We start from the raw sequence: 24,869 nt of genomic DNA on the forward strand, positions 1-24,869 counted from the left end.
TAATGAACAAATATATTTATTCAATTTCAGTTTATTAAATAAAGTTATATCTGTGGAATAATAGTTTTAAAATCAGGCTCAATGAGAAAAGTGGCAATTAATTGACATTTGATCAAAGTGTAAATCAATCAAAGTCGTCATCACGTTTCAGTTAGTTCATTTTCCATAGTAAATGAGAACATTGCTTTCACAATGGGTGATACATCTTTTAGACTGTGTACACAGGCAAGTAAGTTGTCAAAAGTAAAATGCAAACCTTATCGTGCCTTTATCCTGAGAATCACAAAATAAAAAAATAAAAGTACCAAAGGCTAAGTGCTCAGTTTGGCTAAATGATACGTGTTATTATTCTTTGGCAATCTCTTCAAAAACGTTCAAGTTTCAAGTTAAATATTAATACCCTAAGTGAAATACGTTTTTAGACAGGATTAAAATGAAGACTTGTCTAAGCCTCATCAGGGAAGGCAGGAACACTGGCAAGAGCGGAGATGAGCCTCTCGAACACGCTGATGCCTTTCAGGAAGACTTTCTCATTCAGAAACTCGTTGTGATCGTGCAGCAGGATTGGAGTCCGGTTCATTGGGGAGAAGCCGATAGCAGGGATACCCACCTATGTTCAACAAAGAAACCCATTAATGGCGCAGAACTGAAGGAGTGAAAAAGCTTTGCAAACAATGTCAAATGTCATGATTAATCCCATCATATCCAGATTCTATACTCACGGCTCGGATGAAACGGCTATCCGTGGCAGCTGGAAATATCTCCTTTTCCAGAGTTATGTTCCTACAGTGGAGACATTGACACAGTTTTCATGAGACAAGGACAGCTTCAGTACAGTCCTAAAATTATCAGGGTAAATATTTCCAAACATATTACAGCTTATGTAAGACAGGCATGATCAAAGGAACCTATATTGTATTCATTTCCAGCAGAATGAATAGTACAAAGAAAATAGACACAGAGAGAAGCGACTGTAGACAGGCAATGCAGTACTGTCTAAACAACTGAGCAGGATTGTTGGAGCTGTGAGAAAAAGTGCAGTAAAGGTGTGAAATTAAGTGTTGTGCAAAAATAATATTATGAGAGTCAAAAAACATGACGGTTCTTATTTTGGGGAAATCTGAACTAATTTCACACAAAAGACTGTAAACACACACCTCCACCTCTCAAAGACTGCAACCACAAACTATTCAAACAACGATTTATCTTTCTTTTTTCAACATCTATTTAATAACACGCATACTTGTACATTTTGTACCTTTTTATTTATTCGCGCCTACTATTTTGTATTTTCCAATTGCTTCTATTAGTGCTTTTTGTATGTGTTTAACTGCATTGAGAGAAGCTTGCAAAATGTCATTCTACAGTTCTTAATTGTAGTAAAATTACAATGGTAAATGTAGATGGATTTGCAATCAATGTTAACATTTAGAAAATATATAGTAGCTTCTGTTACTAGTGGAAAGTGACAGTAGAAAATGATGTTTGTAAGTTCTTGACATAACATCAAACACCTGCGATGGTGCAAAGGAAAAGTAAAAACCACATAAAGATAAGAATAAGTGTGTGCAGTGTACTCACATTGCCTTGCAGGCTGCACTGAAGGCACTCCACCAGGGATCATTCTCCTCTGTAGAAGTCATGTTCTGGTTCATGTGTTTCTGCAATAGATGGCAGCTACTTTAATCTCCTTGATAACAACAGGAATAAACCAGCAGCACTTTTATAACGGAGTGTTAATGGCACTGACCTGAGCAAATTCGTAAGTGACGTCTTCTCCTGCTTCTTTACACCACTCCTTAATTTGTCGCTCAAACTCCTGGTAGGATAATGATAATACAGATGTTAGTTCAGAGCAGTCATTGAGATGGAGGTCATTTTACACCAACACCTGTAAGTCAGAAGTCTGCATTACTACATGTGTAACACAGAATTCTATAACACATAGGTTTGAGCAAGCTCTCTGATTGGTCAATAGGCGTGTTTGATTCCACGATCAAACAACGATCAAATAGAACGTGCCTAATCACAAAGTATCCAGTGGCCTACACACGCCACTAGCCTACCGAAACTACTTCCATGAGCCTACATCGTGTGGTTTCCATAGCGACGTTTAGCGACATACAGCCGTTACACTGTTATACATTGTCTCTCGTTGGAAATCGGTAGCTACAAAATGTCAGATTTTAAAGTTCATTTTGATTTGTTGGGGGGCCTCAGTATTGATGAATGTTTGGACATGGACACAGACCACAAAACCAACGAAAGATTTGCGGCTGTTTCAACTGACGAGTCCGGTCCGGGACACGCCATGAAACGGCCACTGGAGGAAAGCTCTTCCTATAACGTAGTCCTACCCGTGAACACCACAGCACCACCTGCAAAAAGGTCTGGCATGGAGTTCATGGAGAGCTGTTTCAAGAATTGCACTTTTAATGGCAGCATGAACATCCACCTTCATTTTGAACCCAAAATGTTTCAGCACCATGGACAGCCTGATTTGATTTGTTCCGCTAATCCCACACAGTGATTACTCAAATATTTAAATAGCCTAATTCAAGAATTGTTTTAAATAAATTGTTTTCAATAAATTGGTTAATAATATATTATTTACTATAATTATATCAATAACTGTAAGCGGGGTAGCAGGAGTGTTTGATCGGCTATCGTTACNCTGTTTCCGGTTATTTTTATTTTGAAATTCAGTTCCTGAAGGACGCCAAAAAAGCCCGAGATTATGGAATTAAACCAATAAATAAAAGCAAGGATAATTGTGTGTTATTGGTGAGTAAATAACAGTGTGTTATTTTGAAAAGAATAACAAATTAGAAGAAAAAAAGATTTAAAAAAATACAGATTTCAGTGTTCTGAGGCTCTGAGCCCCATTTATTTTCCTCACAGACGGAAACAAAAGTCAGAAATTATACGATTTAAAATAAAAGCAATAATTGTGGCTTGATATTGGGTAAGAACATGTTTTTATGAACCACACAGCTTCCGGTCTTCCACGACCCGACCGGAGAAAAAGACGTGCTGCAGGCACGAAACACATTACCAGTAGAAATACATTGCTTCTAAAATCGTGCTGTGCAACACGAAAAAAAGGGGAAAATCGTGTTGGTGAACACGAATCAATAGATTAAAAATCGTGTTGGTGAACACGAAATGCCATGAGACTGGGTTGCACAGTTACCCCTGTCTTCACACCAAATCGAGGAGGTTAGAGGACCGGGAAAAGAGTTGAAGTTAACGTTGTTTAACCGTCAAGCCACTCCAATCTGTATGGCACTTAAATCAATATTTCATTGTGGGGTGATCATTAAAACATGGGAGTCTGAATGCCAAGCTCGGAATGAATAATCAGCCTCATGCCATTAGCTAACAGATAAGAGATTTGCCTTGAGGAGATAGCTATGTTTTGACAAAAACATACAGAATAATGTCAAAGGTTTCATACAAATGTGAGATATATCTTCCTTAGTTAGAGAAAGTTTAAACCATTTATGTCACAAGAAAATATTTTCTTGTGGTTGAAAAGACAATTTCACTTGAGCAATCACTCTTGGTTTTGTTGGCCTTGTGCCTTGTAGATTTAAAAGGCAATTGACACCGTTGTTTTAATGACAAAGAACATTAAATCCAGATAAAATAACGTGTATGACTCATTCATCAGTCCAGCCTTGAAAAGGCCACTGCTTATCATGTTTGACACGACCCTCTGAGACAAAACCTCCGGGAATATCATCTGCCATCCCTGCTGTGTCACCTTGTCACATAACACAGCTTATTCTCCACATTAGCCAGTGGCACTGAGTCTCATTCACCTCCAATAATGAAGGTGGCAATGACTTAGCAAAGGAGCCCTAATGGAGGATACAGTGACACAGTCAGGGACCCATAATGGAGGGCTCTCTAATGTGGTGGAAATTGAAAGATTAATAATTCAAGAGCAGCTGGTCATGAATCAGTCGGCCATTTTGCTCCAGCGGTTTTTCTCTGTACCGTTCTCTGCAACCCGTTGGGTCTGACCTCAGTGGAGGGCACTCTGGGACATATCCCCCCGCCCCTGTTAGCTGCAATTGACGAGTGAAGATGTTTGGGATAATATAATTTAGCATATAGCAGTCTATATTTTACTACCAATGCTAACCTTGGTGTCAGCAATTGATGTGTGTGGGTGTATATGTGTTCATGCATGTCTTGTGTCTGTGTGTATGTGTGTTCTCTCCTTTAACTTCACCGCAGCCATTCCCACACCCCATAAATAGCCTGATATGAGGGCTGCATCCATAACTCAGTATTCAAATGAACACCGTCATGTCATATTTTTTGCGACCACAGGATGTGGCCGTGTCATATATCTGTGCCCTAAGGGGGAAGTGAAGGTGAATTAATCACAGGTGCTCATACCTCGCTGTCTCCCTCTCTGTGTGTGATGTATATGTCGGAGGTATGTTTATAGCGTGTATCCTTCATCCTGACACACTTTTCTCACTTTTCTTCATCTTTTTCACTTTTGTATCGCCCCCCAATTCCTTTATTTCTCTCATCATGGTGCATTTGATATACTGTGTATGTCATGTAATTTACTATTTTCTTCCATCTTTGTGTGTGTGTGTGTGTGTGTGTGTGTGTGTGTGTGTGTGTGTGTGTGTGTGTGTGTGTGTGTGTGTGTGTGTGTGTGTGTGTGTGTGTGTTGTGTGTGTGTGTAACTATGATGCATGTCCTGTTCTCTGATGGTAAATCCTTGCTAGCCTACNACAGCTCTGCCACTCTCATTTGGTCAAAGGGTGGACAGAGAAGGTGTCTGTCTGTCTGTCTGTCTGTCTGTCTGTCTGTCTTACTTGTGTGTGTGTGTGTGTGTGTGTGTGTGTGTGTGTGTGTGTGTGTGTGTGTGTGTGTGTGTGTGTGTGTGTGTGTGTGTGTGTGTGTGTGTGTGTGTGTGTGTGTGTGTGTGTTGTGTGTGTGTGTAACTATGATGCATGTCCTGTTCTCTGATGGTAAATCCTTGCTAGCCTACATCCATCTTGGGACTGGAGCATGTTTTTAATCCCAATGCATCTCTCTTCTCCTGTTCTTCTTCCCCCTGTTTCTCATGCATGATGTCTCTCTCTCGCTGTGTCTCCCTCTTTGTATCTCTCTATCTCTTTCTATCCCTTGTTCGTCTTACTCACTCTCTGTCTATCTCCGTCTCTTTAGGTGCTGGCTGCGATTGGACACATACTTTATCTGGAGCTTTATAGGCCCTGCTACGCTCATCATTATGGTGAGATGCACATACATGCATGCTTAAACACACTTGTCATGGCACTACATGTACATGCGTGCCAAATGTTAGTGCAGAAACGACGGGTTCAATTAAGGTTTACGTTAATCTTCCTTACACTTACAAGGTTTGCCAGAGCTCCTCTGCGGTGGAAGTAAAAGCGTAAGAAACTTTATGTCAATTTAATAATTTCCCACTCATGGATTAACTCTCAAGTGGGCACACATTCCAACAAGCTGGAAATCTTCAGAAGGACATAGAGAACGAACTGCAGATTACGATAAGGACTCAACAAAGTTATGTTGCTCTTAAGCATTTATTTAATGATCCAAGCCCTGTACTTTCTCCTGGCCTAGCTACTTTATTACAATACAGCTCATTACACAGCAAAAAGGGGAACTCAGTTGGACTACTTCCCTAGTCCTTTCACGGAGAAATGTCAATGAATTATGCTTTATCGGTCAGTTACTCCTGGGGAGAGGGAACAGTCCTTGAACCTTGAATGAGTAAACAGAGACAGAACTGGCCAGACACAAAGACAGAAAAAGAAATAAAAATATCAGTGTTATGGAAAGAGAGAATGAAAGCAATGGGACATGTTCCCAATTAGGTGAATGTCAGCATGTACACTGATGCTCTGTTCTCATTTAAGAAATGTCAGGCAGGCTATCACTGAACTAACTGTAAGAGGGAGCTGTGCAGGTGGGACTGCTCTGTTATGACTAGCCCATTGTAACATATAAAGCCTTGGAGACTAGGCGCAACAGTCATTATTCAACCAGCCTATATCTGCATTAGCAGGCCAATAGCATCTATGATAATTGGATATCTATTGTAACAATGATCCTTGGTGGTTATAATGACTGGCTGTATATTCCCTGATGCTTAAACTGCTGTGTTTTCAGCACATAAAGAGCTGTTGGTTATGTGCTGATACTGTGTCCCCAAGCCAATTACTGCCGGAAGAAAAAATGAAATATTATACACTGTGTGTGAGTGAATTGTTGCAGTGACATTGTGTCTTTAATTAGGCCTGTTGTTGCCGAATATTAACTTGTATGCATGTCTGTGTGTTTCAGCTGAATGTAATCTTCCTCGGCATCGCTCTTTACAAGATGTTCCATCATACGGCCATTCTCAAACCCGACTCTGGATGTCTGGACAACATCAAGTAAGTTCATGTATGCATACAGTCCTGCCATCACACCAGCAGGCCTGGGTTTAATGAGTGGATGTGATTATACATGCATTTGTGTGTGTATTTAGTAAAAGGGATAATTCAACATTTTGGGAAATCCAGTTATTTGATTTCCCTGCCAGAGTTTAATCAGACGATGGCTAGGACTTAACAACTGGTTAGCTTAGTTTAGCATAAAGGCGTGAAACAGAGGAAAACAGTTAGCCAAACTCTGTCAGAAGATAATACAATTATCCTCCCAGCACCTCTTACGCTCTCTAATGAACACATATTATCTTGTTTGTTTTATCCAAACAAAAACAACAAGCAGAGGATTTACAGGGTATTATGAGCCGACTATTTCTTAGATGGGAGATAAATTGTTTTGCCCTCGACCTAATGTAAAAAAAGCAGATTATTGTTTTTACACTTCCTTTTATTTCAATGGATCAAACAAACAAGATATAATGTCTTCATAGTAAGCTTTAGATTTTGTTACAACTTCATATTCACCTAAGAGACTTGATCTATCTTCTCATGAAACACACACATTGTAGCCACTAAGTATATTTCCCAAATGTCTACCAATTTCTTGTGTACCACTGTTCAGCAGGCTTATTTATATAAAAAGCAACATGAAGCACTCTTTTGGCATACATTGTTTTAAGATGCTTCTCATTAAATAGATTATATTATTATTCCCAGTCATGTCATTACTCATTTCACCCTCAGAGGATGTTAAAATATGACTTCATTTCCACTGCACACTGAAGCTCTGTCTACAAAGCAAACTAATCAGGATTGTGTTATTCCTCATTCCAGTACAGCTCAAGACAAAAACCTCAATCTAATTCAAACAATGTTCCATGGCTCTGAGCTCAATGCCTTACTGAGGCACAGCTCAGAATGTATAATGTGAATCACAAAATGGCTTACTCATTTGATTTATCATTTAAATATGGCTGTCAATGTATCTTTCATGCAGCAGTTTTAAGTAGGACTTCAAGTGGGAAGCGTTTCAGAAATAAAGCGAAACCAGCTGATACTTGCTTCTGTGCCGTTCAGAGGAGCGTAATCAAAAAGCCTGATGAAAAATGAAAATCAAAGAACGATTTAGAATATGATGCTTTTGGATCTTGTTTCCCTTTTTAATAACTTTCCACCGCCTTTTAGAGCACACTAAAAGCTGAATGGATTTTAATATATTTCACTTCATTGGTCATGTCTTTTTGTGGTTCATTTACTTGTTAATCATCATCATCATCATCATGCCCTTTTGTCTTATTGTTTTTCTTTCTTTTGTTTTCTTTGTCTCTAACTCCAAGCCGTCATGAGTTGTCTTTGTTTTGGATTGGCTCTGGTAAGGCCACTCTCCAATCAGGATGCCTCTCGTCTTCCGAGAGACATTTTGATTGGTTTGCTTGTCGTTTATTATTTGTCTGTAGAACCTGCCTTGTCTATCCATATCCCTAAATTAACCATTAACCTGCCTTGTAAAATGGATTACATGTTGATATGTGATTTGTGAGCTCCTATGGCCTATAGACCTGTGCTAATGTGCTATTGAAATATTATAATGGTGAGATGTGAACGAGGGGAAACAGAGCTGAGAGAGAAACCACGACTCTGGGGAGCCCTGGAGGAAGAGGTGGAATGAAGGGATGGAAAAGTGAGGGATGAGTGTACCCTTTATTGAAGGGGGTCGTCAGACGAGCTTTATTGGAGGTTCTGTCTCGCCTGAATGGTGCCACAGAGGGCAACAACGAATCAATCACCTTAGTCTCACTCACTTACTCTCCTCCTCTTTCTCTCTTCCTTCCTGCTAACTCTTCTAATATCTCAACCTTTTCTCTCTCTCTCTCGTTCTACCTTTCTTTGTCTCCGTCCCTCGCATTAGAGGTGATCACTGTCCAGTCAGCCAATCAGATTAACAGCCATCATCGCAGCTGTGGCAGACCAGAAAGTGTGACCTTTAGTGGGAAATGTCATTTATAATGGCTGTAATGTCCCTCTACTTACTGCCCAGTGGAGCCACCCACAAGGCTCGCACGCTCAGATGAGGACGTACAGTGCATAGACAAGCTTCAACACAACCGCATTCCTCTGAAATGTGGGCCTTATGACTCACTTCTGCTTACCCTTTATATCAAATGTAGGTTTATAGCCTTAAACTTTTAATAAAATTAATTCCATTAAATTCTTATAGTCACAATTGGACTTAAAGACTTCAGTAACCACTTCCGCTATTTAAAACATATTTTACCCTCTGCCATGCACTTTAAGTGATGGAGTTTGGATGTAACTTTGACAAAGTCCTGTGTGCTTGACCTTCTCGGTATTTGTTGCTGACGTCAGCTAGCATACAATCTCCCTTCCTCTCATGAGACGTTATCGAAATGAGCAAATCCACTTTCTCTCTATTCTCCCACCCTTTTCGTTAGAGTGTAATTCTTTTTTGGCAAAACCTCCAACTGTTTTCTCCATCCCACTCCAACAGTGTTGGGACGCCGAATGAACCCTCTCTAACCCCTTTCTCCTGCCTCATGATCCCACGTGTATTAAACTTGGCTGAACAGCTTTTTACTGATCCTGGAAATAGACAAGCCTATTATGTTATCCTTCTTATAATAAAACCTGTAATGTATACTTTACATTTAACGGAATAAATGGTCATGTCAAGAATGTAAGTGACATTTTAACTTTTATAGCATTTCTATCTCTCAATTACTCCCATTTGCTTCCAGGTCTTGGGTGATCGGGGCCATCGCCCTGCTTTGTCTGCTGGGCCTGACCTGGGCTTTCGGCCTGATGTACATCAATGAGAGCACCGTCATCATGGCCTACCTTTTCACCATCTTCAACTCTCTGCAGGGCATGTTCATCTTCATCTTTCACTGCATACTCCAGAAGAAGGTGAGTGAGACAAACTGAGACAAAGTTGTACAGAAATAGACAGACAGGCACATAGCATTGATCAACAGGGACACCAAAAATATCCACAGAGCTTTGACAGGTTTGATTGGTCATTTAGTAACCCCTGCTGGCTTTTCAATTCTCTCACTTTTTCTCACCGACTACCTCCTTGTGGCAGGTAACAAACGGTGTAGTTTCTGTCTTACTCCAGCAGAAAACAACGTTTTTATCATCAGGCAGGGTCATCAAGCCTGCAGGGTTTCATACTTTGATGATATTTTGCTCGCATTTGTTTTACATTTGGACATATACTTTACCCCTGCTTATGGCCCATCCACACAGCGGCGTGTGTTGAAAGCTTCACCATTCACTTTGAATGGGGTGACGTCACTTTTCGCCGAACTGCATTGTGGGAAGCGAAGCGGAGCTTTGCTGGCGTGGTTCGCTGCAAAAGTTGAGCAATGTTCAACTTTTGAAGCCTCAGCAGAAGTGTCAGCCAATCGATACATATGCCAGTACAAGCTCTAGCCAATCAAACCGCTGCTTGTGTGTCAGGGGCGGGACATTCATGTGATTGGATGGTGTTCGAGTTTCAGACACGCCCGCCGGCAAGCTTCAACGCACGCCGCTGTGTGGACGGGCCGTTACACCTACTGTATATGCCGTGAGCTGATTATCGAGCCTTCATTGTAACTTGCACTTCAAACGCCTGAAGTTTGAGAACCACTGCATTAGAAGCACAAAATACAATCCTGTACATGAACCTAATATTTCCTCTTTCATACAATTGCTTTAAAGATCATGCAAAACAAATCAAGAGGCAAACAGTTCAATCTCACCTTTGTTTCTCCCTCTCTCTGAAGTCCAGGAAGGAGTTCATGACATGGCGCTGAGAATGATAAAGAAGTTCTGTCAATGAAACTTTGTAAACAACAGGTTTTGAGGTGTTTTATTAAATGTTTTAATGGATTTGACAGTTACCAGCTTCTCAGCAGCCGTGTTCTCCACAAACCTCGACCCATGACCTGGACTGCCTGGGCAGTGGATTGTAATCCCTGTGAAGAACAAGTCATTCTGTTTGGTTCAAGATCGGCTTCATCATCCTTCAAAAACCCTGGAAATCTGATAAGATGAGTCTATTACTGTATTTTATACTCACACCAAGGGTTCCTCTCTCCGTAAAACACAGTGAAGGCCTCACCAGGGTTCGCAAGACCTACAGAAAACATGCAGACAAATACTTTTTAAAAAAAAAATAACATTAGTCTTGTGCATTCATATAACAATAAAAGGACAGAAGTCATTTTCACCACAGGAGGGGTTATAAACCTCAACAGGCTGCAGAGATTGATCACAGCACATCAGGATCAATAAGGGTCACTTGGCACAGTTGGTAACATTCTAAATATTTGGTTGTCAGACTCTGGCTCTGTGTCAAACCCCACTATGCAGGCAGGATCATTTCTAACTAAGGTAACAATAGCCATACAAATAAACAACTATGTTTAATGATTTCTTATATGCTTAAAAGTCATTGTGTCAAATACATCTGACTGAAAGCCGTGATTAACCGTGCAATTAGTTCTTATTATAATTTATTAGGACAAACATCAAAATGACTTCTCAAAAGGAAGTATAGGCATTGTCATATTATTATATATTTTTTGAAAAAATACATTATGTGTCTACCCAGGAGTTGGAGTACATTCCATTTGTCCTACTCCTTTCAGACTTAAAAGTGCTTGATAATGTTGTTTTGTTGTTGGAACAATCTAAAAATAAAGAAAACAATGCTGACCATGGCCTCTAACGTTCGTAGTTCAATCCAGCTGGGGACCTTTGTTTCGTCTCCCTCTACCTCTTTTGCTATTCTCTCTTCTAGGGCAAACGTAGAAACCAGACTGAACTTGGTTTTGACTTATTGACTAACTTAAAGAGAGACCTTCTGTGTTTAGATTATCACTCATTAACTTTTCAGAAGAAGAACCAGACTGTTATTTATTTACCTTCATCTAGGGCAAAGCCGATGTTCAATTTTTTGAACTCCGGATTCTTCACAAATGATTCCATTCCCTTGTGACCTCCAACTTCTTCATCTAAGAAAAGAGAAACATGTTTTTTAGTTGTTAATGTCAAATGTGTGTTTGCGTAAATGCTCATTCTTGGCAAGGGATGTGGTTTGATTTCTGCTAAACAAGAACTAGTATGTTATGAATAACATACCAGTTCAGCCTCATGAGCAATAAAGACTGTGAAACATAGATTTAACATGGCATTCATATTTCATTAAGCCACTCTGTAACAAGGGCCACATCCCAGCAGCAAATTGAGCACAGCACAGAAAGGTCCAATTTGTCCCAGCCTAGAGGTACAGTCACATTTCATTTCCATCCAACACACATTTACGATCACTTCCATCCCAAACAACAGACTGAATGGATGTGCTTAGCCACCCAATGAAACAATTGCTGTACTCTTAGTGGAAATGAAGAAGTTGTTTGAACGGAATCATATGCCACCCTACACAGGTTGAAAAAAGCTACCAGGAGAGTGAGGAAAGTGTCAATCAAGTGTCGGGTGTTTCTCAAAAGTCAAGAAAGGCTCCTTCCACGGATGATTTTTAGGATCAATAGCTCCGAAGTACTTTTCCAACTGTTTCTAATAAAGTGTTTTATAATAACTGATAGAATACTTTTGGTTAATAGTTATATGTTAATAAATGATATATAATTTTTGTAAACCCTGAAGTTGTATAACATATTCACTATTGTCAGTATAGCCTTGTTATTTTAAGTAAAAAAGACACGTCAATTTCTGACGCACACAGGAACAGTCCCTAAAGCGTTTCAATGAAACACCCACAGACTTGCAACATTAGAGAGAACCCCTGTGTGGGTGGGCCCGGGGTGTTTAGATCCTTAGACAACAAACTATACTAGAACGTAGGGAAGCAATCAAATATTTTACCAGGAACAAACATCAGGTGCACAGTGCGCATCAGTTTCCGTCCCTCTGCCTTCAGCCTTCTGACTGCTTGGATGTACCTGGATGTAAGAAAAATAAAAAGGGCCGAGTTATGACCGAAATAAGAAATGGAGTCTGCACTTACAGTATGCAGGGTGGGTGAGTGGGTATTTCTCATTGAACAAAATTAAAAGTGAAGATCACAACAATACTAGAGTACAAATCCTGTTTGATAAAACAAGTTATTAAAAGGCAGTTTTATACCCACTGTATAGTTACACATTTCATGTCCTGTGTTCCCCGGGCATAAATGTTGCCCTCTGCATCTTTGAAAGCACTGAAAGCATCGTATTTCCAATGTTCCTGGAGAAGAAATTGATATCAAATCTATTTTTGTTATTTTATTCTATTAACGATAAAAACAGGATTGTAACGCCATAAACTTAGAAAGACGCCATACCTGGTAAACTGGTACAACATCAGTGTGGGAATTCAGTAAGACGGACTTCAACGTCGGGTTCTTCCCTTCCCAAGTCATGATCGCCACTACTCTGCCTGGACAGACCTTCAGGAGAGGGAGCGGCAGAAAAGGCCTCGTTTCATTTCAGAGAAAGTATTACTTGTTTCTGTAAAGTATGTATACTAATGTCTGCTGCATTCGTTTATTTATCATGGACACACACCTCAATCTTTCTCATGGGTAGATCAAGCTCCTCAGCTATTCTGTCCAGAAAACGAAGAGCAGCATCTATAAATGAATAAACAATAGAAATAAGAATTAGTTTAAATAAATGTGTAAAACCTCTCCGAACAATGAGATAGACATTATTTCAGCAGCTCCTATATTCCTTTTAACAGTGGATTTCCTTGAACGTGTAATATAGTCAAACTGAAAAACGAAATAAAAACAAAACACAAACATAAATATAAATAAATAGTATTTTGGGATACAGCTTAATTATTGTTAGTCTCAATCATTTTGTTTTGTAAAATCTGAGCTGCCACTGCAAGTTTTTTGGTCAGGAGTGAGAGCCTTGCGATCAGCTCAGCTTTCTTTTCTTTTAAGACAGTATACTAGGTTCATACATAACTGGCATAAGCATATAATGTCTAACTGACGGCGATAAGAAATGGATTTTGATAAAATCACAGAACATTAGATCGAACAAGTTATACAGGAAAATATTTCACACTGGACTTATAAGATGTACTTGACTAAATATATATATGTATATATATACACAATTCTAAGGGATATGAAGTGTGAATGATAATATTAAAGCTTAGTAAGCTTAATATAAGCTCATGACATAAGTAAAATAAGACAAAGGATAGTGTTAATAGGAAAAGGACTCAAACCCCATCAAGCTAAGTAAATGCAAGACAATCTGCGACATTTCCAAGGACATGACTGGATCAGTGTGTTGTGATGAAGGTATCTCACCATAGTCAGGGTCTGGGTGGACAGTTTTGAGGCGGAGGTACTCTCTGAACAGACTCACAGACAGATCCTCTCCCTCAGGAGAGCTCTGTCTGCCTCCAACACCTGGACCATCTTTGTCAGGCAGCATGGTGCGATGTATTCTCTGAGGACAGACAGGTGTAATTCCATTGAAAACCAAACACACAATGCCACATCACAATAGAATATATTAAGCAATGACGGAACTGAAAAAAACAATTACTTTCTTCGTGTTGTAAACCCAGTTATCTCTGCTGTCTCGCGGGCCATCAACCTGACACACTGACGCAAGCTGTCTTTACCTTATTTTAAGCTGCGACGATGACACTTTGTAAGCTAAAGCCGCTAGCTAGCCTTGTAGCTAGTGTGCTTGTTATTCACTCCGTTGGCTGTAGAACAAGCCATGCGGGGGCTTTACCCTTTACGTTATGTTATTACCTTACCTGGTTACTGGTAACAATGATTACATGACTGCAAACAAAGTCGATTTATTTAATTATTTGTAGCTAGAGTTATCACAGTACTCACCCAGTGCAGTCAAATTGCTGGTCAATCGCAGCTTCACAGTTTCAGGCTCATGACCGGTAATCTTCCTGCCTTTCAAAATAAAAGTCCTGTCGCAGGAAAAAGGTCCCTTCTGAGGACTGAATACTTCTTGCACTGATTGGCTAATAATCATGGAAAGACATCCTTCAAATAATTTGCCCAATTTGTCTTGAATAATTTACACAGTGGTGGAAATTGACCACGTATACATTTACTCAAGTATTATACTCAAGTACTATTTTGACCCATTTGTAGCCTACTTGAGTATTTCCATTTAATACTACTCATTCGTCCTCTACATTTCAAAGGCAAATGTTATCCTTTTTACCCAACTAAATGTATTTAACACCCACAGTTACTAGTAACTTTGTAAATATAACACATGATATGCTGATATGGCATAATGCAGTACTGTACTACTAATATAAACAGTATTTCACATATCTAAAGTGCTCCACATTGACCAACTATAACACTGAAGTGTTTAAAACAGGAAAATATCATTAACATGATAATATAATAGCCTACTGTGAAAGGTACTTTCACAGATAACATTGATGATACTTTTGTACAGAATAAGTACTTTTACTTTTTGAACTTTAAGTACATTTTGATGCACGTTTTTGTTGCTTGTTTTTGTACTTTTACTTAACTTGTAATGGAGTACTTTAAGACTATAGTATTTGTACTTTTACTTAAGTTAAGGATTAGAGTAGACTTAAACTTTAGACAAAAATGTCAACATGGCAATACAAAAACTGTTCTTTTGATTGGTTTATTTGAGTATATTTGTGTACAGGTGTGTGTTATTAAATAATGGACAAACGGTTTCAATGGAGACCAACTGGAACATATAAAAGGGCGATCTACCTTTAGTGCTGAATGAAACCATAAAAATGCTAAAAGGAATTCGGAATTAATCTTATCCAACCACTGTTGTACCACTGTTGGTATCGTAATGTTTCTTTAATATTGTTAGTTTTAGTTTTTTCTTCACACGTACAGCTATATTGGCAGAACATTTCTTGTGAAGACACACCATCAGAAATTACCTCAGGTTTCCAAATCATGGCATTTTATCAACTGAAACATACAAAACACACATTTTCAGTTTTATTAAAGTCACACACATCTAATTTTAAGTTGTTTTTTTTGCATGATTGTCCAACGTATTGCAAATATTTTAGATATGACCATCATCATCATCATATAAATAAATGTTATTGTATATGGTTTCTTCTTTTTAATTATAACAGTGTGTATCAACTCTGTTTGTCTTGCTAAACATGTTTTCTTGAATGGTTACCAGATCTTAATATATAAATCCTTCAAATGTGAGGCTAACAGAAGCTATTTAAAACACAGACACCTGCAACATTTGCATATTTACAGCAACCTACACGTCACCTACAAAAATGGTAACAGCGAAGCCAACATATAACATGTTTTACATGCAAAGAGAGACAGGAAACAAAAATCACCACAATACATAACGTAAGCTATTTTTTTACAACAAGCTGAGCTGAACTAGTATTTTAGGTGACAAGATGGAACATTGAAAAAGATACTTCTATAATGGAAACATCTGAAATACTATAATGTTAAATGAGGTCTTACATGCTGTTTTGACATGTATTCAAACCAACTTCCATGCCTTAAGGTCTTTGCTTAAGGAGAAGATAATATGAGAATAATGTAGATCTAGAGTTCATGACTATTTCCTCTTCTTTTTTTTGCTTCCATCTTTGTAACTCATCTGCCTCCCTAGAAATCTCACTTTAGTTTCCCGAGGAAGTCCATCAACCCTTGGTGAAATTCTCTGGTTTTGTCCATGTAGCATGCATGGCGAGCTCCATCTAGCTTCAGCACGGAGTGGTGTGGAAGTTGTATGAGGTTCTTGTGGGACTGGGCACCCAGATTTGTGTCCAGGGCTCCAAACACAATTAGAGTGGGAATCTAAATAGAAAATAACACAGGAGTGGGAAAACTTTAAGGCTATAAAGGGTAAACAATATATTCACACATTCGCACACCACAAGTCCTCTGAAATACCTGTGGGTGGTAAATCACCTGTACCAGGTTGTATTGTATAGCAATTGCATAAACATGTGATGCTTTCTACTTGTCTTAAGTTACATAGGTAATTCAAAATCTTTGTTAGTTGGAAAAGGGAAGCAAAGTAACATTTCCCTTTGGAAATAGAAAGAGCATTATTTCTATCATTACATACATGGAATGACCAATTTTAGTATTAAAGCTGTTCAAGCAGCTGTTTGCAATCTGCAACATCACAGCTAGAGGTCACTAAATCATATAAACCAGATTAACATTGGGTATTAGAAGGCATAATAGAGTCTGTATAAAGGGGAAGAGACAGGTTACATACAGAAGGCCCCCTGGTGAATAGGTTGTATCAATGGGTCCGCCAAATTGTTTTTTGATAATGTACATATATTTATTTTTGAATATATTTATACAAACAATGCCTTCTTCCCTCACCTGAATATTTTGGTACTGCTGTGGAGTGTAACTTCGGGTACCGACTGGTGCTATGGGAATAAAGCCTTGCAGCTGAGCGGTGTTCTTCATGAGGAAGGGGATGGAGTAATGTCCGCTCATGGAGGGGCTCATGAGCACTGCTGTCCTGACACCCAAAGACTCCATGAACCTTGAAAGTAGGTCCACTCGATTTTGATCAGTCTTCAAACCCTCCGAGTCCGGCGATTTTCCATATCCTTCAATAAGAACAGCAGTTTGTGAAACATAATCTGAACATAATTTCAATGTATGAACACCCACTGACTTTTTTCATTTTGTTTCAATATTTTTCCTTTAGATTTGTCGTTCTACATTATTAATTTCAATGAAAAACCCAGCAAACAAAAAGGTGTTTTGAGTTATTATGTTTGATTAGACCTCTGTTCAGAGAATTTGTGGTTCGGAGCTGCACTGGGAATTCCTTGAGGACATCTAACTCTATGATTTCTGCTGCCTATCCAAAACAAAATATAAGCCTAAAAGAAAATGCCACGTGTAGCATAGCACACAAGGAAACGCAGAAACTAAATTAAATATGTCTGAAAAATGCAAACCAGCATAAGCTTAACAATACACATTTAAATATATTGCCAGATCTAAGAATATATCATTAATAATATCTGTTCTTATCAGCGATGGGAAACATCCCATTTATCCTGCTCAGAACTCAAATAAAAAACTACGTCATTCAGATCAGGCAGTCAAAAACTGTTTCTGATTTTTGTCTACAATATTAGTTAATGAAACCAAAACTAGGTCAACATGTAAAATATTCAATATATATATATATTATATAAATGACCAACAGTGACCTGGTGTGTTCAGAATGACTGTGTCAATCTTCTCATCTGTCACTTTTAGACTTAATCATTTTCAAGTATCACTATACTTTGTAGAAAGTGCTGATTATGTTCAACAAGGCTTAAGTTCTACCTGGAAGATCCATTGCTAAGGCTTGATATCCATTAGTTGCCAGCAGGGCCATTGTACCAAGGTCTTCCCAGGTTTTGGATGTGAAGGCCTGGCCATGCAGAAGGACCACTTGCAGCCTGCAGAGAAATACAATTGTTTATCAGGATTTTATCAAAGACGATCACCAAAAACTTTCTGTGTTTAATCTATCTTTAATATCATCCTCACGGGCTGTCTTTTTTTCACCTCAGGTTATGATTACAAGGCAGGTTATTGGCTTAGATGTTCTAAATATTCTCTCCACTTGTCGACTTACTTTGGCAATATCTGTCGTCCAGCTCCATCAACAGGTAAAGCTTCTCTGAAGAACAGTGGAGGGTCCCCAGGTAGCTGTCCAGTGCGAATAGTCACATTGATGGTTGGAATTTGAGGAGGGGTGGCCATTAGCCCCATTCTTTGAGCGTCTAGGGACGGCTCCATGCTGCCCTGTCGGATGGATGGCAGCAGCAGGTACAGCAGTAACGTGGCCAACAACACCAGGCCCAGGATAACAAGACGATTACGCAAGAAATTCATTTTGTTAGGTTGAACGATCTAGGAAAATAGGTAGATAGTGCATTGTGTAAGGTAAGAACCCGTCATGTGGATTCTGATCATACAGTATTTTGAATTGTCTGACAATGTATATAGAAATTGCCACCCCACTTCCATCAGGCCCATTGTTGTTCATTCTAAATATATTTGTTTAAAGTATAAATATACTATAAAATCTCAACAAAAAAAAATACCCTGTTTCCTTAGTTTCTTTACTTCAGCAGTTCTAAAAAGGGAATTCTTCAAATGTTCACACAACAGCTAAATCCAAGCTCACATTGTCTGAAACAGTGCACTTAACAAGTTAAATGATTATTAGGTCAATAATGTAAATATTTCAACAGTTAGGACTCAGATGCTGACTGTGCACTGACAAAGTTAATCGAGAAAAACCCAATACATGTAAATAATTGAGTGAAAGTTAAACCTCCTGGATGAAGAACGAGAAATCTAAGGTAGGTTCGCTGTATAATAAAATTAGCCAAAATATGCAAATAAGCTAACATTAGCTCTTCTACAAGCTCAACCTCTATACAGTAGGTCGGTTTAGCAGACTTTAAGGATGCCGCACCAGAGGACAACATACCAACACAGAGGAGATTATTCTCAGACACCTTCACTGACAGGTAGACAGGTCTGCCTGCTTTTTTATCGTCATGTCTTCTGCATTGCTGCTTGCAAGTGATGGGATGTTGCAGTGAGGCTTCGGGTCGACGCTGGCTGGAGCTAGCTTTCAAAAGTATGAGGAAAAAATGAGCTTACTGACACGACGCCACCAGAGCTTTCGACGAAAATGTCCGATCAATCATCAGGTAAAAACTGGATAGAAACGTGAAAGTCGTGAAATGCATAGCAATGTCGATGAATGTCGATTACACACAAACGTTTTAATTAGTTTGTTCCTCGTCGGAGACCTTAAAGAGCTGCACACAACAACACTAAACCCCAGTGTCACTTCCTGCTGAAGCTACGTACGTTTGTGAACAAGTATTTTGTATGCAGTTCAATCAAAATAAGTTAGATTAATATCCTTTGTGTGCTTTAAGTATAAAAACATGTACATTAGATACACACAGATACAGTACATTACTTTATTTCCATATTTTTTTGCACCTAGTAATAAAATGTGTTGTTAATGTGTTTAATTCCAGTAGACTACAGGCTTCATAAAAAAAGAAATACATAACAATACATTCAGATGACTGTTTAAATAATTAAATTATCTTGTATAAAAACTGAATATGAAGTGTTATCAACAAAAAAACAGTTTACTTTCAGATTTGGTTTTAAAAAACAACATCAATACATTTTTGGCAAAATAAGGCTTGTAAATTAACACTGAAGCTGCTTCCAAAACAGCGATGTTGGGTAGTACAAAAGTAAAGGTTTACAATTCAATGAATTATATATTACAGATTCATTGTTTTAGACTTTTGATAGTTTTATGCTTCAGACAACCACTGATTTTCACTGAGACAGGAAACTTACTTGAGTTAGATAATAAATTGCAACAAAAATAAGTTAAAGTGCAGTATTACAATTCTTTCAGCATACTTGAAACATTTTACTTCAATAGTATTTGGTATATGAAAAACAGTACAACATACCTTGTATTCTAACAAATGTTAGGTAGCTAAACTACTTTTTGAACGTTATCAGAGAGAATAAATACAGAGCCGACTGTATAAATATGAAACTGTTCAGCCAGCTATAGTCTAGAAAAGATATGTAGATGGCAATAAACTAATATGATGATTTACCTACATGGTTGCTATCTCCCATTCACAAGCTGCTGTGCAACTCAAACTACACCCTAAATCAAAACTGTTAATTGTGTTTAGAGCCAGAACAATACTGGATTTCCAAGGGTTATTTTGATATTTGAGAGCAACATTTATAATTATTTGTTCACATAAACATTAAGGTTCCCTTACATATTAAAGAATTCTGGCCAAACTTGACTAACCAGGTTAGATTTGTATCAATAATTTTTCATTACATCATTACATACTGCATGAATAAATGCTGAAATGTTTTTCTTAACATGTAAATCCATAAGTTGTTTTCACATTGATTTCCATGTCAATTACAAGACACCTTTGGCAATCAAATAAAATGTAGCTTTTCTTATCTCACTAGTACAGATCTGTCCAAACTTTCCTCTTGTATATTAAAATGAAAACTAATGGGAATATGGAAATCATATCATTATAAAGCACAGGGCTCAGCAAAGGGCTGAGATAAACACTGTTGTTAAAAGTCAAAACTTCTAAACAAAGGCGACCATTAAAAAGAGCACTTCATAGCATGGTAAAGGCACGGATTTAAACTGTTTACATTTCATTCATAAGGCTTCCACAACAGAAAGAAACAATGTTTAAGGTGTAAATCAAGATTTTTGTTAATACTTCATGTTGTTCTATTGTTGTGTCGATCATAAAACAAAACTCAAAAACTGTAAAAATTAATTAGGAAGGCATTTTGCCCTCTGTGGTAAGACTTCCACAAATCCATGTGTGCAGCAATGGTATAGAGTATCTTCTAATCTGAAGCATGAAAGAGGCCTTTAAGAGATATGCCAGATTTTTTGACATAATTGGATATAAGTTTAAGAGTTGAACAGTTTTAAAATGTATGAATGAAAATACGTTTCAGGAGGAGGTCCTAAAGTCGGAGCTCTGCCAGTGCAGCTTGTCAAACACAAATGTTCCAGTTTGATGGGTCTGTGTGCTGGGATAAAAAGTCTCCTGTCATACTGGGATCACCTCTGATGACAGGAGGGAGTGTCGGCTGTTGTAAATGTATCAGTTTCTATAGTGCATATCTATAACTTAGCAACTTCATGTTGAAGGTCTGACCTGTGATCTTCAGAGCTGGCAGAAGCAGTGAATAGTTTGCATTTCTCAGCTTCCTCAGTGTAGTAAAGTGAGGAGTCCTAGTGGGAGTAAAAGGCAAAGAGGCCAGGTCCCTAAGACAGAGGAAGCTCTATTCTGCCCCTCTTTCTCAGCACAGGCCTCACCCCTGTACCCACCGTAGCATTGGCACTGGAAGTGTGTGCGGAGAAAGTCCAGCTCAGCTAGGCCAGGCACGCCTGTAACCTTCAGCTGGCCACCCTGACTTGTGATGCTGTGAGTTAAGGGGCTGAGATGCAGGTACACGTCATTGTCTGATATTTTGCGCAGACAGCGTCCATGGGACTTACAGAGCACCTGACTGCACTGTTCAGCAGCTGTAGTCACGTTGAGGAGGTACCGGCCCAGCTGTCCCTGGAGATAATCATTTAGGATGGTGCAGCTGGCCTGCAGGCAGAAAAAACAAACATTATGTTAACGCCAAACCTAAACTATTCAGCACATAAGCAAAGAGGGAGTGACACTTACGCTGCTGCTTGCATAGGAGGTGTCCCCCCAGAAGATCAGACCTGCAGCCCCGAGAGCAATACTCTCTCCAATGGTGGAGACCAAATCTGTCTACACAACATTTACATAAACAGTTCAGTGGTGTACATTACAATGATGTTGATATTATCACACAGGTACATTTGAGTCAATTAAATAATTTAAATGGTCGCTTAGCTAATACACTTTTAACAAAGTGTTATCGGTATTTTATCTAACCATCATACATTCCTATGGTGTTAGCGGAGCCCCAAAACTAAAACAATACCTAATGTTGTTATCTTGTGTATCCCCAGCAATGTGTGGCAACTGCATCCTCCGATGTAAGGTTACATATAATAACTGAACTTCTAGATAACATAATAAATGTATAAGCCTCCTGTACTTGATTAACTTTTGCTCCAGCCAACTTACTTGAGATAGAAGGGTCATCTGATTCATGTAAGAAGGGCGGGTATAAACGAAAACTGGCCGTGCTAATCCATCCCCAACCGATGCTAGTCGCATGGCCTCCTTCACCCTGTTCCGGACAAAGAGGCGCCCATAATTTGTAGAGGCAAGAACGGAGCCCATGTATATAGACGGGAAGAATGCTGTACAGTCCATCCACAACCAGTTAAGTTGATCATTGCGGCCCATTTCCACAACTGGACAGCGTCCTGTGTAGTTATTCAGGCCATTCCTGTAGTCATGGTTATAGCAATCTGGAAACAGGTAGAAGCCCCACAGCTGATTTGGCCTCAAACTCTTGGCAAGTTTCAGAGTCTCAAGCATAAATTTGCGAGCTGACAGCTCAAATTCCTGCTGTGCAACTTTTCCCACTTGTTCTGGAGTCCACTTTGGGTTCTTTTGGGCCACCATTTCACGAGATTTACTCCGATAGATATCTTTAATATCCCAATTTCTAATCCACAATGGGCGCCACTCCTCCCAGTCAATCACAGCTAAACCTTTCGCTACTGGGTCACGTATATATTTCTGCAAACCTTCAGGCATTTTTTCAAAGTGTTGAGTGAGGCTGGCAAGCTGTGGAAGGCCTCCATTCAGTGCAGTGCCACTACGCTCATAATAGGGATACAACCCAAGGCGTTCCTTATAGAAAATTGTGAGGTTCTGTCGGACAAAGCCCTCATTGGGGGATGCCACAATGTCAAACTGGTCCAGAGATAAAGTTACACCATGCCACGGGCCACACTCCTGTGTTGGGGCATTCCAAGCTAGAAGAACTGGCGTCTGGGAATATAATGGCCACCTTGTCTGCTTTAATTCTGCTGAACACAAGACTATCCAGGATGTTAACAAAGTCAGAACAAACCAAGGCATCTGGCCAGCTGTGGTGAAGAGAGGGGGAGATACAGCCTCCATGGTCACTGCCCGTCTTCTGTCCTCTTTCTCTTGAGAATACAAATAAAGCAGTTTTGTTAAATTCAGAGAACAATTAAATCCAACAATTCAAAATATATAATACTGTGGTTAAGGGGATTGAACACTTTTATAATGATAACTTATAAATGAAAATAGGAAATGTTCAGAGTGATTTTTAAGTTATATTTATAAGAGTTTCAGAAGAAGAATGAAAAGCAAAAGCAATATTATTTGATAGGTTAATACATAATGTTAGAATAAAGTTACAACAAATACACTACATTTATGATGAAGATGAATTATAGCCTATAGGTAACATCTTATTACTGATATTACCAAGTGATTGGTCGCAGTTCACTCTGCTGTTTGATGACTTAACATGAATCATTTGTATTCGGAACAGTTGTGGCAAAAAGTTAAATGTTGGTAAGAGCGAGATTTAAAGCCTTCACTATTGACATTTAAATGCACATTTAAGTTTTCTCTGAATACTTTGAATTCTTCCCTACACGGGCACAGATAAACAAAGTTTGACAAAGTTTCATTGAAACTGACAAACGTGCTAATAAGTAAGCTAACATGTTGTTTTTCTGACTATTTAGTCTGACCTGTTCTGATGAAGCCAAGCACGGGGGCTTATTCCACTCATGTAACCTTCAGATGAATTGTTCTTCCACAGCCCTGCCATGTGGAAGATATAAATTAGAGTCCGTTTAATCCCATGTTGATTATTTACAAAGCTAAGGCTAATAGATACAACGGGAGGGATAGTGACGGGTAATGTTGAGCAATAGTCCAGAGCATTGAGTTCCTGACTAGGGGGGTGTCAAAATGTATTAAAGAGAAAAGAAAGTCGTAATTTGCCGTTTTTGTTCATAGAGCATGAGGTTTAAATTTTAAAACACTATTACTCAAAAGTGAAGAATGATTGTAACCCTGTCTGTCATAAAATGGACAGTAAAACTACATTCCACTGCCGCTCACCCCCATTAAATTAATAGTCTGTTCTTCATTTTATGCTATGTAGAGGGAAATCAAAAGTTAGGCCAAATCCTACTGCGCGACATTAATGTGAAAGTTGAGTTACTGGTAACTTTCTCTTCAGATTCAGCTGAATACCACATATAACTTATAATCAAAAACAATAAAGTCATAACATATGATGCATTATTAGAAATTAAGCAACCTGGCAACATTTAAAGTCAATTGACTCTGAATTGACCTGTAATAGCAACAACATTAGTGATAAATGCATAATTAAAGATATGTTTTATAACCCAATAATACAACAAACATTATTCTTGCCATGGACAATTCTGAATAATGAGTACTTTTATATTTGGTCTATTTTGATGCTATTACTTTAACCTAAATATTATTTTTGAATGCAGTGCTTTTACTTATAACGGAGCATTTTGGTTGTTTACTACTTCTACTTTTACTTAAGTAAAAGATCAGAGCTATGTTTTATAAATGTTACTCAGCAAAAGCATATTTCTAAAAAAAATCATTGTTTTACATTATATTCCTACATTTGACCTTGCATCTCAGTTGGGATAAAGCATAACCTGCATTAATCACATACATTTTAGTGTCCAAATAATGTCTCTTACCAATAACGTTTGTCCTCTCTTGGATCCAGATGAAAGTAGTTCAATCAAGCAAGTTGTTTGGATCAGTTTGCTTTCTGCTCAAAACTTATCCAGGTCATTTCCCCTTTACAGAGCAGACAAA

General features: G+C 38.6%; 3 protein-coding genes across 5 annotated transcripts; all 3 read right to left on the bottom strand.

Moving 5' to 3' along the window:
- LOC104967510 (aminoacylase-1A) lies at positions 1 to 14,410 on the bottom strand. Its single transcript, XM_010796989.1, has 13 exons — positions 14,311 to 14,410; positions 13,765 to 13,906; positions 13,004 to 13,068; positions 12,781 to 12,885; positions 12,589 to 12,683; positions 12,324 to 12,400; positions 11,363 to 11,452; positions 10,516 to 10,572; positions 10,338 to 10,411; positions 1,751 to 1,819; positions 1,582 to 1,661; positions 723 to 783; positions 1 to 610 (listed from the first exon to the last, which is right to left on the bottom strand). The coding sequence occupies exons 2-13, from the start codon at positions 13,889 to 13,891 to the stop codon at positions 446 to 448; spliced, it is 1,065 nt and encodes a 354-aa protein (XP_010795291.1). The 5' UTR covers positions 13,892 to 13,906; positions 14,311 to 14,410; the 3' UTR covers positions 1 to 445.
- A 688-nt stretch (positions 14,411 to 15,098) lies between these two features.
- abhd14a (abhydrolase domain containing 14A) lies at positions 15,099 to 19,301 on the bottom strand. The gene is made up of 5 exons (XM_010796997.1): positions 18,959 to 19,301; positions 18,095 to 18,372; positions 17,800 to 17,915; positions 16,828 to 17,063; positions 15,099 to 16,284 (listed from the first exon to the last, which is right to left on the bottom strand). The coding sequence occupies exons 2-5, from the start codon at positions 18,352 to 18,354 to the stop codon at positions 16,102 to 16,104; spliced, it is 795 nt and encodes a 264-aa protein (XP_010795299.1). The 5' UTR covers positions 18,355 to 18,372; positions 18,959 to 19,301; the 3' UTR covers positions 15,099 to 16,101.
- A 148-nt stretch (positions 19,302 to 19,449) lies between these two features.
- On the bottom strand, positions 19,450 to 24,866 carry hyal2b (hyaluronidase 2b). 3 transcript variants are annotated; one of them, XM_010796995.1, is made up of 5 exons: positions 24,749 to 24,866; positions 23,744 to 23,816; positions 22,185 to 23,164; positions 21,753 to 21,842; positions 19,450 to 21,671 (listed from the first exon to the last, which is right to left on the bottom strand). In XM_010796995.1, the coding sequence occupies exons 3-5, from the start codon at positions 23,133 to 23,135 to the stop codon at positions 21,285 to 21,287; spliced, it is 1,428 nt and encodes a 475-aa protein (XP_010795297.1). In that variant the 5' UTR covers positions 23,136 to 23,164; positions 23,744 to 23,816; positions 24,749 to 24,866; the 3' UTR covers positions 19,450 to 21,284. The 3 variants fall into 3 exon arrangements, with proteins under 3 accessions (XP_010795297.1, XP_010795298.1, XP_010795295.1); XM_010796996.1 differs by lacking the exon at positions 23,744 to 23,816; XM_010796993.1 differs by lacking the exon at positions 24,749 to 24,866 and having other exon boundaries at positions 23,744 to 23,916.
- Between the last annotated feature and the right edge of the window lie 3 nt (positions 24,867 to 24,869).

The sequence above is a fragment of the Notothenia coriiceps genome, unplaced genomic scaffold, assembly GCF_000735185.1.
Source record: "Notothenia coriiceps isolate Sejong01 unplaced genomic scaffold, NC01 NC01_scaffold00037434, whole genome shotgun sequence".
Classification (NCBI taxonomy): Eukaryota; Metazoa; Chordata; class Actinopteri; order Perciformes; family Nototheniidae; genus Notothenia; species Notothenia coriiceps.